The 19,700-nt window shown below is 35.4% G+C and overlaps 1 protein-coding gene across 15 annotated transcripts in view; it reads right to left on the reverse strand.

The window, feature by feature from the left end:
- Window positions 1–19,700, reverse strand: part of tfeb (transcription factor EB) — a 74,794-nt gene that overhangs the window by 11,187 nt on the left and 43,907 nt on the right. For 4 of the 15 annotated variants that reach the window (XR_012386828.1, XM_073916012.1, XM_005172885.6 and 1 more), the window contains 5 exons: window positions 12,664–12,929; window positions 5,925–6,212; window positions 5,188–5,280; window positions 1,625–1,742; window positions 337–387 (listed from right to left, as the gene is read on the reverse strand). Coding sequence is in view for 11 of the 15 variants with exons in the window: in XM_073916012.1 (XP_073772113.1) it covers window positions 337–387; window positions 1,625–1,742; window positions 5,188–5,280; window positions 5,925–6,212; window positions 12,664–12,864 (751 nt within the window). In the remaining 4 variants the exon portion in view is untranslated. 15 annotated transcript variants of the gene reach the window in all.

Here is a 19,700-nt window from a genome sequence, read left to right on the forward strand (position 1 = left end):
ATCTCCCCATTTTTATAATGCACAGGATATAGCTCTATCTATCCTCCTATATCAAAGTAGTTGGAAGCAGGCCAAGCTTAGCGAAGCTCTGCAGAATTATTGTCCAACTCCAATACTTGTGAAATGTCACAGGCAATTACATTTTAATGCCAGAGCAGCAGGATCTGTCCGAGTTAACGATAGACCAAAGTATAGTGCGCTGTCAGCTGAATGTGCCTGAAGGTGATGGTGACGGTGAGTGTCAATGGCAGGGCACTAGTGGATCTAGTGTACTTTAAACCTTAAGGGGTTGTAAACCAAAAGAAATGAAGGGAGAAAAAAAAAACGTATACTCACTCAGGTTGTGGTTGTCTTTCTTCTGTCTTTCTTTGGCCATTGCACGAGCTTCTACATCTTGCCAAAAACAAAAGACTTTTAATCACTGTTATGATTATCAACTTGTTTTGCTATTCACACAAAATGCAGTCTGAACTGGATTTAGGAGACTTCGCAATAGTGGCGATCAGTAGCACTGCTTAAATTTTATCCAGCAGGGTTAAGCAATAAACTTTCCCTCATTGTTTCTGTGAGAGAAGTGTAGTTGAGGCTGTGCTCAGTTTTCTGTTTTTTATTTTTAGGTTAGTATGTCAAAGCATTATAATATAAGTAAAAAAAAAAAAAAAAAAAAAAAAACTTGAAGCAAGACAGCTAAACATGCAACTCAGAAAAACAACAACAAGGGGAATTGGAAATATGATCTAAATGTATCATGTGTCTCTTGTGATGCTGATGTCTTGTTTGCTTCCCATACTTTGTGTCATTCTGATCACAAAATATTTTCACGTTCAATTTATTTCATAGGAAGTATGATGAATGTTCTAATTAGTCCTATAGGTTTATTATTGTTATCTAATACTAAACCTCAAAAATAAAATTATTTTTAATATTTGAAATATATAAAATAAAACAATATAATATAATATAATATAATATAATATAATATAATATAATATAATATAATATAATATAATATAATATAATATAATATAATATAATATAATGCAATGCAATACAATATGATATAACAATTTAATATAATATAATAGCTAGCCAATAAATTTTAATAAATTATAGTTAAATACTAACTAAACTAAAATAAAAATAAATAAAATAGTTAAAAAGATATATACATATTTAAAAAACTAACAAAAAACAATTAAGTTTTAAACTAAAAATTTAAACAATTAATAAAACTACAGCAGTAACTCAGTAAAATAACACTGATCCAATTATAGATTCTATATGTACATTTCTTGGAAAAAAAAATCTCAAATTTTAAATATTTATTGATATAATTTTAATCACTACATTTGACCAAATTAAAAAATGCAAAAGAATTATTAAAACTTAAGTTGCTTGACAAAAAAAATATATTTTAATTTAACAAAACAATGTTTCTTATTTGTTTTTGTCTCATATACCTTAATTGTTGGCTTTACTATTGCTGTAAAATACCAACAAATACCTAAAACATACAAATATACCTAAACAATAATGCTAAAAGATGTTATGCCTTAAATATGACAGTGGCTGTCATAGCTGGAGTTGCACTGTTTGCTCTATAAGAAATTAAAGATCACACTACCTGACAGCTCTCTCTTGATGGCTAGATTCGCAGGGCAGGAGTTGCTGGTCATGGCTATTGCAGATCCAGACATACCGGGCCCCGTGTACACATCCAAATGACTGCTGGACAATGGGAGCTGCAGTGCACAAAAATACAAATGTGAGTATTGGAAAGAAGGACGACAACAGCAATATGTACAAAAAAAAATCTTTTTAGCATCAAGTAAATACTAAACTAAATTCAACTAGACAGTGTTTTATTAATAATTAATTCTCTGACCATGGATTTGAAAACTCTTTAATGCCCAGCTGCATTCTAATGCTGTCTTTGCTGGAAAATATACAACTAGTTTGTCTTTCAAATGGCATTTTTTATGAAGCCATATCCAGCGTAACTCTGGTAAATCATCACAATCACTAGAAACCCAATAAACACTCAGCTTATCTCCAGAGCAAAGCCATAAACGCTAGAGATAATGAAGATAAAACACGAAAAATATCACACTCGGCTATTGCTTCTAGGTGAGAGGAATGATTGACTATGCTCTTTCTTATCTAGGTCTTTATGGTTTTATACCAGTTGTATCTTTTATTCCATCTCGATGTTTCAGTATAATTGTAAGCAAGCCAGCTCTGAGCTCCTAATGAGCCATGTCAGATAAATCAGCTCAGATATCTTATCACAGAAGCTACTGTGAAACACCAAGCCAAACAAACACAAATCAACAGTAAAAAAAAGTCAGAGAGGGAAAACCGTTGTGCGAAGCCGTTACATTTGTGCGTGGAATCACATTACACCTTTTCTGCAATCTCTAATTCAGTGAAGCGGATTGCAGTGTCATACTGAGAAAACAGAAATGGCTCATTAAGCTTTATAAATGCAAAGATAAACTGCGACGAAAGGGTGTAAGAGAAGGTGCGAACGCTGCTTTCTGACAAACAATGGTGATGATTGAAAATACAAGTATGCACAATGCAAAGTCTTTGACGCTCTGTTGGTTTTGTAAATTCCATTCTGAGAAGCTTTAATCACTAATCAAAGAAAGAGTGATCAAAGGAAGGACATGGTCAGCAGGGTCAGAGGAGGCCTTTGCAGACTCATTAGGAGTCCAAACCTCACCTCTTCACCCCCATGTTTCATCCGATCTTTAAAACTTTAAATCCCCCCAATGCACCATTGAAAAACTATATATAGTTTGCATGCATAATAATGCCCTTATATCAGGGGTGCCCAAACTTTTTCGTATGAAGGCCCAAAAACCAAATATCTTTGAGAGCCATGGGCCGAAAGTTAAATTTGCCATTGGTTATTTGCTAATATCTTTTAGAATGTTTAAAATAAATTGAAAACACTACTTTAAATCGTATTAACTAATGCTGTATCCATTTTTACGATAACTTATTACAATAAAAAACATAAACAATTTATAACATAGTGGATATAAATTATACAAATACACTAGACAAACAGAATCAATGCATTGTCCTCTATCCGTCGGGTGACAGTGCGTACATTTATTTACAATATTTTATTAAAACATTTCATTTCAGTTAGTTTTTTATAGCTTAGCAATAAAACAAACAAACAAACAAGCAAACAAACAAACAAACAAACAAACAAAAACGATTACATTAAATTAGAAATTACAGTCTCAAAAAAGCCTCCTGATAATTTTACCTCTCTTCTCAGAAGGAATGGTGGGCCAAATCAAAGGTTATCATGGGCCAACTTTAGGAACAGCAGGCCCTAGTTTGGGCATCTCTGACTTACAGTATATGCAGCAAAATTGAGAGTGGTTGCTGCTGTTCCTGGATCAGGATTAAGGATTTAATTGTTATGTGGATCAGAATAAAATGTCATTTATCAAGAAAAGATTTGGTAGGGGAAAACGGCAAACTACAGGACTCATTAAACTGTAGTATTTCCTTATCTTTACGCACTAACTGCATGAGCTATCAACGAACCAAAGATCAACAATTACATTAGAAAGCAGATGTTTAAAAAAATCAATAAGAAAATCAATCAGACATATTCACTTACAGCTAAAAAAATAAATACAAATAAAACAGATTATGGAGCTGTAACTGTATACATATTTGTTTTTGTGTAAACTTGACAATAGACAAAAAAAAAACTTCACCATGTACTCCCTGTGGTTTCAAATCCGTATCATCATTACTTTTTTCTCCTGAACAACACATTTTAAATATTTTGTCTACAAAAAGTGGGTTATCAATGTTTAGTTCAAATTGGCTTCGATGGAAGCCACCATTTTTAGAGTGTACAGCAAAAATCAATGGAGTCCAAAACAACATTGAACCCCACTGACTTCTATTATGTGCGCAAGTTTGAAATCCCACAGGGGTGAGAAAATGTTGACAGTATTTTTGTTCTTGCGTGAACAATCCTTTAAGTAGTTGAAGCAGCTGTATTTAGTTGCAGGCCCACCTCAATAACAGCCATAAACAACAAGTCATTTACAGATATATAAGCACAACATGCTACAAGGGTTTGGCTAAATGTGTGACGAGGTGTCCTTAAAGTGCCCATAGCATTCCCCTGTTTCTTTCTAGTGCCTCCAGTTTCCAAGAATGAGAAGCACAGAAACATTGCAGCAAGACTAAACAACCCCACCCCCTGCTTCCTACCCAATATCACCCCTCAGTGATAGGAAAAAGACGGCCTTACCAGCTGAATCTTCTCTCCATCAATAACCTCCACGATGGCATAGGTTTTATTAGTGTCTTTCATACTGGCGTCTGAATCTCTCATAGCTGCACACACTTGTCGTTCTCCCTCCACCTCTCCAGAGAGACTAACCTGAACCACACCGGGAACTTCTCTCTTCTACTTTCTCCTAAGCACTAAACACTGAACTTTCCCCTATCTGGACTTTCAGCCTCCCCTCCCCGGCCCTCTCTTTCTCCAAAACCTCCCCCCCTCCTCTCCTGCTTCCCCACCTTCACGAAATGCCTTGTAAACAAGTTGAACTCTAACTGAGAGCGGCTTAATTGTTAATGTCGGGCAGTTGCTTAAATATAAAGCACGGTGCTCCTACTTTCCTGATTCCCCACGCAATGTCTTCCCTTGAGTGAATCAGGCCACAGTTTTAAGTCAATTAAACATGCTTAAAACATTTCCCCCCTGAAGAAAGCTGGCAAGGATCTAATATTGGTTGAACAGATAATTCGACAGGCAGAGTTCTGGAGGAGTCTAAACTCAAAACTAAGTCATTTCGAGGTCGCATGAGAGAGAAAACAGTTGCATCATTTTTCCTGAGACGGTGCTTCGCTATAATTAGACGTGACTTTTGGTAATCAGACAAAGATGCTTTTCATCCCTATATGCCTGATAAAAAAGCAGCACAACAAATAGATCCAGAATAAGTCCTCCATTGTCAAAGCAAGAGGTTGCGGGGGCTTCAAAAATAGAGCTATTCAGCAGCAATAAGGCACAGCCTGTGCATCATAAACAAGAATTTTTTTCGCTCAATTTTTCACTTACCTTCTGGGACTCCGTATCACTTAGAGACAGCAAAGTCAAAAGACGAAAAGGCCTGAGTTGAGCGAACGGCTACTTACCGTGTTTGGCATCTGGACCACAGGGTCATTGTATGCCTGGATGTCATCATAACTGGACTGTAGGCTGATGATGTTATCAATTACGTCATCCATCTTATCAAAAACAAACACATAAGGAGAATTTAGACACTTAGTATGCATACTTTTCATTGATTACTGAAGAGTTTTCCTATACATTCTCCAAATATATCTATGCTAAGGAAATATCGACAGTTATTACAGATGAAAGATGCATTCCTCTCAACAGCTGGACAGACATAATCCCTCTCACAAAGGTTGTCACTGTGCCACATGCACATATTCACTAAGAATCTCATTGGATTTGGTGGTATTGAGAGCGTAGGGAGGATAAAGGACCAAAGTCTGCTTTGTTCCCTGTCACTCTTTAATCTGTAATTATACCTTCACAGCCATAATTGGCCACTTAAACTCCAATGACAATGAAGTTAAGTTAGTTAACACCCTGACCTTTGTGTGCGCCTGGGCAAATAACACCCACCACAAATAAAATCATATGGAATATGGGAGATGAGCAAGACTTTGTCATTTGCTGAAACATTGGGTTTCTGTGAATTCAGAGAGGAACTATGCTACTAAATATAAAAAAGTATACATGCTAACGGTAAATTAAGCATGTTGTGACATCAAAATGAATCACAATGATTGCGAAAATATGTTACAGGAAAAGTGTTTATTTCAAACATGTCTAGACACACTTCTTAAGAAAACTGAAGTACCTCGTTCTCGTGGCTGGAGCCGATGTTGAGCATGGCCATGGGACTGTTGGGCGCACTGTTTCCAGCTGAGTTCATGAGCTGCTCGGTGCGCATGCATGGAGAGTGCATGTTCGGTGGGGCGCTTCCGGTTTGAGCCTGGACCATTGGGGGTGGAGAGGGCTGAACCAAGCTTGTGACAGCATGTACAGCTTGTTTGGTGGCATATGTGGTGGACAGGTACTCCTTGACCTGCTGCCGCTGGGACTGTCGGATGTGGTAGTCTGTGGGGTTCTCAAGATGGGTCTGCACCTGTAATATATGATAATAATATAAGGGTAATATATGATATAAGGGTATAATATATGATAATAATATAATTTGTTTCCTGATTTTTGATGTCGGTTTATAAATGTTGCTTTTAAATGCTACTGTGACTATTTGCATTTTTGAGTGTTGTTTGTCATTTGAATTGATATATATTTTCAGGTTTTTAGGTCTATAACATCTAATAATGAGACTTTTAATGAAAACTATCATTTGGGCTCACTTGGGTACATTTACTGTACATTCTTTTAGCCAAAAAACATCAACAATGTTTATTTAAAATGTATTTAACAGTGTTGAGAATCTTCTATCCAGTCTTGAATGAAATGAACAGCACGAAATCAGAGGCAGTCTGCGCCAAACTCATTCAGTGTAACATCATGACTGTAACGTTTTTCATTTTAACTAACAATGTGTAAACATGGTGTACATAAGGCATTCATTGCACAACTTCAACACCTTAACCTTTTTATGAGAGTGCAGAGCTTGAACAGCACAGTCCATCAACGTGCTTTATTGATTATAAAAGGCACTCACTTTCTGTTTAAAATGCATTTACAACTTCGATAAAAGACATTTTTCATTTAACTTGCTACACTCTGCAAAATTACTAAACAAAGTAAAAGGGTCATGTCCTCTTTCAGCTCAAGTCCACCTCAGAATTAAAAAAAAAATGCTACATGATGGGCATGGAGCTCTGCGAGCAGAGGAAGGAGAGGGCATAGGCAGTAGAGCAGGGGAAAAAGAGTGGAGCAAACAACTGTTGTCAGTTGGCTCACAAAATGAGACACAAACCATTAGGTGACCCATGGTTTTATAGTTTAAAAAGGTAAAATGCAAAGAAATAAACAGAAAGTAATTTAATGCCCTGCTACATTTATTATTAATAATTTCATATTAACAAATCCAATATTTGTTATATCATCATAAAGACAATCATGTTTATATGAACACTATAAATGAGGAGGACTTCTCTCCTCCTCAATCCCAGGGTCTGAATGCAGACACAGTAGAGCAGTGCAGCAGGTCTCTTGCCCTGTCTATTTCAACCATTAACCCTGCCGGTAATCTGGAGAATTTTATACATGGGCAAACACAGCAGCATGGATATACAATGTGCCTGAATGGTAATAAACTCAACTGATGAAAGACTAAATCCACCATTCTCCAATTCTCGTGCAGCTCTCAGACAAAAATGCCTCCTGCAAACCAACAGCTTTGCTGTATCGGCTCTGACAGCATCGCGAAGAAAGCCATGCAACAAACGCCATGGATCATGGAAACAAACCCATACGACCCTTCATAAATGGCTCAATACTGAGCGCCGTGCGTGGACGTGGTTTCACCCAGTCATAGGGTCTCACAGCTTGGCAGGTCTGCCTTGCCGTCAGAAAGCCTGTGCAGTCATGAATAATTAAAAAGCAGGATCTTCTCATAGGATAAGAAAATTCAGCTATGAATAATAATGAGAAATCGACACGTCATCTCTGGACAGACATATCGTTGCTACGTCACCGATTTTGATCCCACCCCAAAAATAATTTTAAACCCAAAAGACAAAAGCTTAAATTGATCCAGTTTTCACCACAATTTAAGCGGACATGTGTTAACATTGCCATGATAGATGTTCAACACAAACAAATAAAATTAAATTGACAATAATTTTTTTTTTAAAAGTACTCCATGGTGTCTTGAACTTTTAAATGTCTACTAATTGTAGAAGACTTTTGGTTAATTGTGCAAGTCATTGGACAACAGTACTTTGTTCTGTAGCCAGTCTAGAAACAAACAAAAAATAATAATAATTCTTAAGGGGGCTAAAAATAATGACCTTAAAATTATTTTAAACAAATTATTTTAAACAAATTGCTTTTATCCCAGCCAAAGAGAGGTGATAAGACATAATACTTTATCCAGAAGAAAAAAAACAAAGGAAAAACTGTAAAAATATGCTCTGGTAATAAAACTCACTCAGGGAATATTTTTCAAAAATAACTATAATTTCATAGCTAATGATAATAATAATAATGTCTAATAATTTTGATTTTGGGGAGTAGAAGAACTTCTAAAAGGTACTACAAACATATTTTTGATACGAGAACTGCAGAAATGCAATGACTTGCACCTTCTAAACCCACTCACTGTTTTAAGCAAAATCCCTGTACCATCTATCCCATCATGTCTTATGACTTACACTTCCAGCAGCAAGTACAGTGTTTTTACTGTCACCACTACAAATAACATCAAGCCAATGTCTTTAGGCAGAGCCAGCACTGTTTTAGAGCCACAGTCAAAGATAGTTATGTAACTGTGGGGCTCAAGTCTATGCGTGTTATGTACAGGGTACAGAGGGGCCAGAACGAGCCTCCAGACGTTCAGTGAATCACACAGGCACCTGCTGATGGAGCTTCAAAAAGGAGATGACGTATGAATGGACTGGCCTCGTTCTTTCACTTCAAAGTGATTTACAGTTAAAGTCAGAATTATTAGCATCCCATTGATTTTTTTTCTTTTTTAAATATTTCTCAAATTATGTTTAACAAAGAGCAAAAAATTTTCACAGTATGTCTGATAATATTTTTTCTTCTGGAGAAAGTCTTATTTGTTTTATTTTGGCAAGAATAAAAGCAATTTTTAATTTTTTTAAAACAATTTTAAGGTCAAAATTATCAGCCCTTTTAAGCTATATATTTTTTTGATAGTCTACAGAACATTATTAATGAATTGCCTAACTACGCTAACCTGCCTAGTAAACCTAATTAACTTAGTTAAGTCTTTAAATATCACTTTAAGCTGTATAGAAGTGTCTTGAAAAATATCTAGTCAAATATTATTTACTGTAATCATGGCAAAAGTTAAAAAAAAAATGAAAAATAAAAAAAATCAGCAATTAAAAATGAGTTATTAAAACTATTATGTTTAGAAAAGTGTTGAAAATCTTCTTTCCGTTAAACAGAAATTGGGGAAAAAATAAACAGGGGGGCTAATAATAATATTTAATTTAATATTGAATAATTCTTACTTCAACTGTAGCACCCAAAACTGATAAGACGTGCACAACAATGAAAAGAAAATGACTTTAGGTGTTATGTATGACATATGCATGAGTATAAACAATCTGAGCTCTAATGCCTGAATCCACTCTTTTCTTACACACCATAATGTTACTCACAACTTTTGTGATTAACTTTAGTGAAACTGTAAACAATCAGTAAAATATTTTAAGAAATTGAGTACAATGAGTGTATTTACACAGTGTATGCATCCAATATTAAAATGCAACTTATTAGAATGACTGAATTAGTATCATCGGTCCATGAAAACAAAAACAAAACAAAAAAATATTATTGCAATATTACAAGCATATACTAAATAGTGCTGTACTGTAGGGAAAACAAACAGAATATAATTAGAAGGGACGAAATATGGAAAACAAACAAGAGGCTACTTTATAACTGATAGAAATACTACAGAAAGCCAAACGTACCTCCAATTAATTTTTCACTCTGCATATTAATTATTCGAAGCACAACCTCATTATCTAAAATCATTCGTTTCAGTTCTTCTAAACAGAAGTTCCCCAAACTGGAAGTGGAACCCATAATATGAAAAGTGGAATTTTTCATGTGTGCATGCTGATGTAAAATATTAGCTATAATACAGCAACTGCATTCCTGAGTGAAAGCAAGCCTCAGGATTAGTGGATGAAAGCCTTTGGAAAAGAATTCAATCCCAGTCCAATCACTTGCATTATTTAACTGAAAGATTAAAGAACACGATGGAGTGAGTAAAACTTTTATAGGCAGTTTAGGTGAAGGATACAGGACGTATTTACACACAAGCTGTAAAGTGGGGACACTGTCTGGAAGGGCATTTCCCTGGTGGTAAATCTCTTCATGAGGGCTATGTCAAGGCATTTCGGGTAGCGCCAGCTGCTCGGAGCTCTCTGAGGTGAAATTACAGAGGGTTAGTTGTTGTTAGAAGCTCATCTCACATAGAGCTCTTACTTTTATTCAGTCTAGGAACGGTGCTGGTAAATGTCTATCAAAAGGATATGGGACTGTGTGAAACATGAGCCACTGTTGCTTAATCTTAGGATGACACATGTTTGGCTGCGTTAGAGGGCAGCAGAAACATGCTAACAGCAGAAGCTATTTCCACTTATACTCAGGAAACACAAGAGTGGAGGTATTACCCTCTTAAAGCCATACAGTACATCCAAAAAATAAACATTTACTTAGTATTGATTCATATTCTAAGCTTTTATGGATTTTTTTTTCTTTTAAACACAAAAAATATATAGTTTGAAGAATGTTTGAAATCGGTAACCACCTACTTTTTAGTATATAAACCAAATACTTTTAAAATAACTTGCGTTCAACAGAAAAAAAGAAACTCAAACAGGTTTGTGACAAGTGATTATCACTTACAATTACAATATTATACGATAAAGACGCAGACTATTTTCACGTTTCAATTATGACAGATTAAATGGCAAAAGAATTTAAATTACACAATACTGTGAAAACTACAAAATTCCCCCTTAAAAAAACCTGTCATGTGCATATGGTTGCATTTTGCTCATTCAAGCATGCATTAGTATTGACAACCAAAACAACACGTGCGCTGGTACGAAGTGTTTCTCTTTATGAAGTGAATAGCCTGGCATGCATAATACAGTCTTCTCAACATCATTTTCATGGATCTGCACGAATGGGGATTTCAATTGACAGATACTATTGTCTGTACATTGAAAAATGATAGGAAACACTTTTTTAGGACATTATTTTTATGTACAGTAATTGTACATTAAAATGCTAGGGTGCTTCAAAATGATTATCAGTCTCTGATTATAACGGGAAAGCTCCTTAAATCTGAGGCTCAGTTTGAATGATTTTTTTTTCTTCAGAGATTAATGCCTTGAAGGATACTGAACATGCCTTCAGTCATGCCTTTATGTTTTCAGTCGCCTAATACACAAAAAAAGATGTTGAGCAAGTTATTCAATTGATAATAGAGACTGTTATTGTCCATTCAAAAGAAACACACAGAAAAAAAAGAAAGCTACAGCACATGAACCCTCTCTACTGTGTGTTCTACTACTTTCCAAAACTTTCATTTTCATAAATCACTGGATGTTTTGAAAAACTCTGAAAGCGAAATGAGAAAAAAAACAAAAAAACTTGAAAGTATAGCAGAAAGTTTGATAACATCACACACACACACAACGACTAATTTTCATGCAACCTTTCAAAGTTGCTCTCTTTTAAATAACAGATAACAATCCCCAAAAAACCCACACACACATTGATTCAATCAGGAAGAAACTGTCACCAGTAAGAATGTTCTCTTTTGTGTTATATCTGAATAAATCATGTCACCGTGTCTGCTCTTTTCTATGCTTTTCCGCTTACCTGGCTATCGTTCCACCGCATTCTTCCACAAATATTTCTGGGTTTGTTTTTGATCTCAGTTGAAACGTAATTCAGTGCACTAAAGCTGTGGTCAGTCTTGCACGACCCACTGACTTCTGGACTTTGCCCACTACTCTTTCACCGCAACACGAGAGAGGAGATTACTACAGTACCTAATCTTGCCTAATTTGGTCTTCATGCACTTCTTAGAATTCATTCATCCAGTTGGGACCACTAGGGTGGCCGGAGTGGTGAATTTCCTAATGAAAGGTACAGTTGGAACAGGGTCTCATGGACTGTGGACATGGGTTGTTTTTGTTCTAAAACGCCTTTTAAAAACTAAAACGTATTAGTGTAAATGGGGCCTATTACTACGATATGATCTTAGAGTGTAAAAATATATTAGCTAAAAGCATTTTTAATATATGTTGATATATTTTTGATGTAAGACATTGTGGATTTGCTTCTTTGGCTCTTGCAGAAGCTGGCTGGTAGTACACTAAAAAAACTAAACTACACTTTAAATTTGCCCAAATTAAGTTCTTAGCAATGCAAAATAAAAAAAAAAAATAAAAAAAATCTGAAATATATTCAGTAGGTCTTCTAAAAATCTTTAATATTTACTTAATATTATAATGATTTTTGGCATAAGAAATATAACATTTTGGCCCATATAATGTACTTTTGACAAAAATGATGCTTGTGCAAAATAAGGTGTTGTGGTCCAGGGTCAGAAATGTGCTATTATATGTATAATTCATTACATTTCTGATTTTATTAACTGTGGAAAACACATCAGTCCGTGAGAAGGGAACTCTCGTGTTTTCTTGCACTCATGACAGGCATTGTCCGATAACTCATGCTGCTAAAAATGGTCACACTAACAAATGTGGTATTGTGTATTACAGGTATTATTGGCTTCGATGAATTGCGTGAAGTCTCTACTAACTTCATAAATTTAAGATTCATGTAAAATATGCTTTAAGTCAAACCCAGATACACAGGCTGATGGATACACCTACCTTTAGCACTTCAACAGGCACCTGCATGGGTCCCTGGAAGTGTGTTGGTGCACTGATGGCTGGCGTGGGCTCAGGAGGGCCTGGCATGCGATGCTGCATGTAATGCATTGATACTGCTTGTTGTTGCTGCCGCTCCCGCTGCTCCTCCTGCTGCATTTGGTCCCGCATGAGCTGCAGGCGCAAGCCGATGCGTGACGACATGGCTGGGGGACGCGGGGGGCGGGCTGCTGTCGCCGCGCAGTCCAGCCCGAAGAGTGGTGGGGTGTCTGTCAAGAAAATAGTTTGAGGAAATGATTATAAAGTAAATGGATGGATGCAATTATATTTACACTGAATTAGAAACCGTGAAAAGTTCATTAGTACAGTAAGGTTATCAAGTTCATTGTAAATTCATTTTACAATACAGAACAGAATACAGATCTGTTGGTAAAGACCCAGAAATTTTAAGCTGTTGTTACCACAAAAGGGGTTATACACACGCACAAAAAAAGTTAATTATGTTTTCTTGAGCACCAGCTCAAAACATTACAATTATTAAATAATAAAAATTCAGATTGACTGAATAAATGAACAAATAGATGAAGTAAATTCATAAGTTCACCCTTCACTTTACAAACAGGTTTTACTTTCTTTTTTTTGTTGAACACAAAAAAAGATATTTTGAAGAAAGCTGGAAACCTGTAACCATTGACTTCCATAGTATTTGTTTTTCCTATTTTTTCTAAATATCTTATTTAGTGTTCAACAGAATACTAAAAAAAAAAAACTGTGGTTTGAAACCACTTAATGGTGAATAAAAAAAATTGTGTAATTTTTTTATTGTTGGATGATCTATTCCTTAAATTAACTTCCTTTAATACACACAAACATACATAATAATAACAGCATTATACTGCAGAACTAATAATTATTATATTAAAGGGCTTAAGCTTTGATTATTTTAATACTTGATTGATCTACCACTGAAATCGAATGATTAATCGGATAAGAACAGTAAAGTGTACAAGTCAGTACATATTACATAGTTGAAGTCAGAATTATTAGCCCCCTTCAAATTTTTTTCTTCTTTTAAAAATATTTTCCAAATGATGTTTAACAGAGCAAGAAAATTTTCACAGTGTGTCTGATAATATTTGTTCTTTTGGAATAAGTCTTATTTGTTTTATTTCGGCTAAAGTAAAAGCCGTTTCTAATTTTTTAAACACCATTTTAGGGACAAAATTATAAGCCCCTTTAAGCTACATTTTTTCTCGATAATCTACAGAACCATTGTTATACAATAACTTGTCTAATTACCCTAACCTGCCTAGTTAACCTAATAAACCTAGTTAAGCCTTTAAATGTCACTTTAAGCTGTATAGAAGTGTCTTGAAAAATATCTAGTGAAATATTATTTACTGTCATCATGGCAAAGATAAAATAAATCAATTATTAGAGATGAGTTGTTAAAACTATTATGTTTAGAAATGTGTTGGAAAAATCTTCTCTCCATTAAACAGAAATTGGGGAAAAAATAAACAAGCAGTCTAATAATTCAGGGGTGCAAATAATTATGACTTCAACTGTATACAAACATACACACATACCCCTTTCTACTACACAACATTGCCCAAAGTGCTGAAAAAACTCAATACTAATTAAATAAGTCTTACATCACATACATAACAATTAAAGCATTACATTCATACAGTATATAAATGCTTTATAACTTTACATTAGATCATAATGTTAGCTTTTAGCCTTGATACGCAACAACGCAGAAAAAATAAAGGCTTTATAACTTTACATTAGATCATAATATTAGCATTTAGCCTAACCATGCAACAGCACAGAAGAAATAAAGGCTTTATAACATAACATTAGTTCGTTAGCATAACGCTAGTGTTAGCCTTAACATGCAACACAGCGCCAAGGAAGGGAAAAAAGATAGTCTGTTTATAGCATGACTTTTACCATTAAACAAACACCCTTCTATTTACCGGTCCAGGAATTGATGTTTTATTTGTATTTTTTTTATGTCGGTTACTACAATTTGAATCAATTCTTTTGTAATCAATTAAATCAAATAATTTGATTAAAAGTTTCAGCCCTATTATATTATTAATATTTTTACTATAATCATGATCACTGGTATTAGAACTGAGATATTATACATTAGGGATGTGGGACTAATAAAAATCGAATCGCAATTTGAAAAGTTGCACATAATCACAAGAGGCTGCATTAAAAAATATATATGTATTACTTAATTTAGTTATTTAGTTTAATAGCAAATGCATGACTGTCGTCTGTGTGTGACAGTCTTATAAGCCAACTGAGTGAGCTCACTTATATTCTGCCCAATCAGAATTGCGCAATCAAACAATGCGGAACGGCCACAATAAAAATAAAAAATAAACAAACAAACATACAGGTGGGTGGGATGATGGCATTTGTCGCTTCAGAACCATTAATAAATTAATTAATATCAAAGAAAAACAGCACATCGGTAATACGGGAATATTTTGTTTTCAAAGTCACAGACACCAAAAAACAAACAAAAAAGTAAGTTGTAAGAATTGTTGTCACAGCGCGAGGAAATACAACAGCACCTTAAAAGCACCACAGGTGGCTACTCTATATGAGGAGTAGCTTGCTAAAAAGTCAGCTGAAAGTATTGCCAGTGACACTTAATCTAGTAGCAAGCGACAGCAAAGTACAATTTCAGAGTTGTTTAAACCATGTTAGTTAGTGTTCTGTTTTTTTATAGTTATTGTTTTTTTTATTTGTATAATAAGCTACACTATCTCCCTAACTTAAGGTCAACTTATTTACAGAAAGGTAATTTTATTTATGTTCATTGTTTGCTCTAGAGAAAAATGAGTGTTTCATTTCTGAATATATCAAATAAATTTAAATAAATGTTTAAGTACGTTAATATCTTTTCAGTTCCTTTTTTTAAAATTACACTCACTGCATTTTAGCAGTAGGAAGCTATGGATTATTGAGCTGAAGCTTGACTACAAAATTCAAATCGCAAATCAAATCGAAATATATCTGTTAAAAAAATGCAATTAGATATGCCTTCCCTAAATCGCACAGGCCTATTATTCATAAAATGAATAATAAATGTTAAATATTATGTGTTCTGCAGCTCAACTTCTTTACAAGGTACAATCAAACTACAAAGCCTGCAGTTAATATAACAAGAAAAAAATATAAAAAGGAGGAACCTAAAACATCATTTACAAAACTGGCATTTCCTAAAATATTACTACTACTAATAATAAAAACAATAATAATACAAAAATACATTTAGAGAATTGTAGGTATTTACATCTGGCCACCATATGATGCATTCAAAATGTCATTACATGTCTACAAATTTCCCATAAAATACGAACAGCCTATAGCATTTCTTCAAAGCGATGCGCCATCCCACAAGCAAGTAATGATGAGTGTGATGGGGAAGTCATGTGAGGGTCAGGTGGTGTTGTGATTTTCTTTTACAGCTCATGTGAGTTGCCTTTATTTGGAAGTGCCTCCAAAACATCCTTACCCCACATCTCTCACCCCCGCTACACAGAAAGACCCACACCCTGTGTCTTCTATGGTCCTGGGGAGTCCCTAACCGAAAGAGTTCCTCTTTTCAGGGTGCTACTGACAACCAATATGCAAATAAGCATGACTTTGCTGTTATCAGAGATTTTGTAAGAAAGATACAGACATGAAGTGGATATTTAGTGTAGTTATTGTTACAGATAGGGTGCTAAGTGATGTTAGATACCACCAATTGAGCCACATTTCAGTTGCTTCAAATCACAAACTATACTGTACAATCCAAGAAAGGACAACTGGGCTGCCTATGTAGAAAAGCGTATTGTACTAGAGGTACAATAAGCAAAGCAGCTCCTATTGAGATGGGACTGTAGCAGTCTTTAGCCCACAGTGTACATTTCAGTGGTGGAGGGGAAAAACACACACTACAAGCTTTGTGGTTCACGCTGATCAGTGGACACTTTCAGGCTTTGACACCAGGGTGCTTGCCGGAGGTCAACTCAGTTACAGTTTTGATATGTGCAGTTTCACAAATGGACTATTGGGTTAGTCAATAACCTGCTGGTGCTTGATGTATTTGACTAGTGAGTCAAGACCAAATTTGGCTGTGACACTAGAACAACATTAGTCATGTAAACATCGGTACTATGATATTAGCTTGCCTAGTACTGTAGGTTTTATCATCTTACTACTGTTGGTAAACTCTTTAGGTTTCCTTAATACACAAATGAACCAAAACTTTTTCACCACTTGCCTAATATGCCATTGGACTTCTGTGTGTTGCAAAAACAGCATCAACCCCTACTAAAAATTTTGAGTTCCACACAATTAGTTCATGTTGTCCCAACATAAATCGACAAAGTAACCTTAATCATTTTTACAAATGCAGGGCCTCGGTCACACTGATATGTTTTAGTTTTAAAACACTTAAGTTTTGGCATGGTTACACCTTTCATCCTCACTACCCCAGAGTTTTAGAGCCCTGAAAACGAAGCGTATTGAAAATGCTGAAGAGGCCGTTTTGGTTTCAAAATGCTGCTGCTGTGTGTCATTGTGGAAAGGGGAAAATGGAGACATCAGGAAATGGAGATGTGGCTGCTGACATTCACCTATCTGATTGGAGCTTTTTTTCAGTATTAAGTTCAGACTTTGCAAGTTTGATATGGAAAACAAACTCTCGAAGACACGTCAGGTAATTCTTCAAAGGGAATAGTGTACTTTATAACGTCATTCACATAACCCTGGCTACGTTGTTTCACTATCTTCACATAAAAACAAATGAAAACATGATATAAGGAACTGCCTATTTTCATTTTGATATTAACTTAACAGACACTAAAAATGTTGAGGCGTCATGTAGTTACATATTTATATGACCGTCATCTTCACTCAATGCATATTTATGACGAAACAGTGCCTATAACGTAAGTTTCATTTTCATTGAAAAAATATGAAACATACCCTGTCTCTTTTACTGAATATTAGTTTTAATAATCAATAATGGCCATTATAAAAGTATAGCGTACAATAAGTTTATACAATACAGGCAAGAATCAGTTACATAAATTAATATATTTATTTATCTTTGCGTTCAGCCAAAACACGTTACCTGAGAACACGTAATAGATTCAAAAGACCAAAAAGTTGTTAGATAGAGACAAGAACTTTTCAGAAATGCTAGGTGAAACGCCAGTGTGGATGTGGAAAGTTTTCTTTCTAAAACGCAAATTTAAATCTAAATGTATTAGCATTGAACATGAAACAATTAAGTTGTCCCCAAAAAACGTGAATTGTGTTGGTTCAGTGCACATTAAATAAGTAGCATGAACAAGCAGCAAAAGTAATTCATTGTGATGGGCTCTACAAGACCTAAAAGGACTTGATCTCTACAAGGTTAAAAGCAGATCCTTCAAGTCCTATCGGTTGCGAGGTGGAGATATGAACATGCTCAACAGGATTGCTACTTCTAATGACCAACAACTCCTACTCCGCATGACCAATTGCTACTCCAATGACTAACAAAAGCACATTATACTTGTTTACCCTTTATTTTAATATATTTAGTTATTGTTTGACTGTTTATTTATTTTTCTTGGATATGTTCTGTGCCTGGATTTGTGTACTTTTGTTTGCAGGTATGCTAATTTGTGTTGTCAAACATGTCACTTATATGTTGCAAGAGGACTGTTGCTATGTGTGTGTGTGTGGGTTAAGAGTTTACTATGTGCATAGAAATGTTAAAAGAAAAGCGCAACTGCACTTTTGTATGCACCGAATGCGATTTACTTAGATTTTTTTTTTAACTGGACTGACATCTGGGCAAGGACAACATCTTGAACTCTTAATCGCATTCTGCAATACATTACTAAACTTAATATGTACCTATATAGCACCTGTCAAAATTATGTCCAAGTGATTTTATGAACCTGTGGAACCCTAGGAGAACATCTCCTGGAGTATCACACTTCTTCGACCTGCTTGTCATTATCTCATGATGCAACCTAGTACCATCACTTCCACTGATCTTCAACGTAAAGAGAAATTGATACTTATTATCAGACAACTTCATCCACAGCTCCAAGGTCTGATGCTACATGTATGCACTTTAACAGTGGACATGAATCATAATAGCATTGCTACACATTCTTTCAATAAGTGCTGTTAAAATGTTGTGACTTGTACCACAGTAGACCTTCTGTTGCGTTGGATCATCTGAGACACCCTTTGTTGCCCTCTTGCATCAATGAGCCTCGGGCACACTGGACTTTGTCACTGGTTTGTGGTTTATCCCTCCTCGGACCATTATTGGTAAATTTTCACCACGGTTGACAACCAAAAACCCTCAAGGCTTGCCTATGACCAAGTTACATTGCCATAACAATCCCGCTCATTCGTTCTACATCTAACACATTGTCTACAACTGTTTGCTTATCATAAAATGTATTTGCATAATTCATCTTAAAGTAAAAGTGGGGAAATTAGAGCACAAAATTAAATGTCAAATGCTCCCTGCTGTAAATAGCCTTTAAAAGCTCTTAACAGTACATCAACACATCACAACTATCAGGGGAATGAGTGGCTCAGGGAGAAATATTTTATCTTTAAGACCAAAATAAAATTAAACACTTCAGTTTTAAGTATGAATAACTACTTCCGTCTGACTGGTAATTTAAAACTGGTCATCTAACTGGCTACCATTTCTTTTCCTTCCAATAAAGATAGTCTCATTGCTTGATTGTTTATCAGAAGTCCCCGTGTTGGCCGTTCTCATATCACTGTTGTATCAACAGAGCATTTGAGGCCCTGCCCTGAACACAGTGACGTATCTACTGGCCATACACTGACGCTGCTCTGTGCGAACACCACCTCCTCCTGTGACGCTGCTCTCCCACACCACCCATCACAGAATGCCAGGCATACACTGCCCCGATGGAGACGCATCCAAACAGAGCCAGCTATCAAAGTCACCCATTGTCAGAGTAGCCAGTGAATTCATGGCA

This window comes from Danio rerio, chromosome 11 (genome assembly GCF_049306965.1).
Source record: "Danio rerio strain Tuebingen ecotype United States chromosome 11, GRCz12tu, whole genome shotgun sequence".
Classification (NCBI taxonomy): Eukaryota; Metazoa; Chordata; class Actinopteri; order Cypriniformes; family Danionidae; genus Danio; species Danio rerio.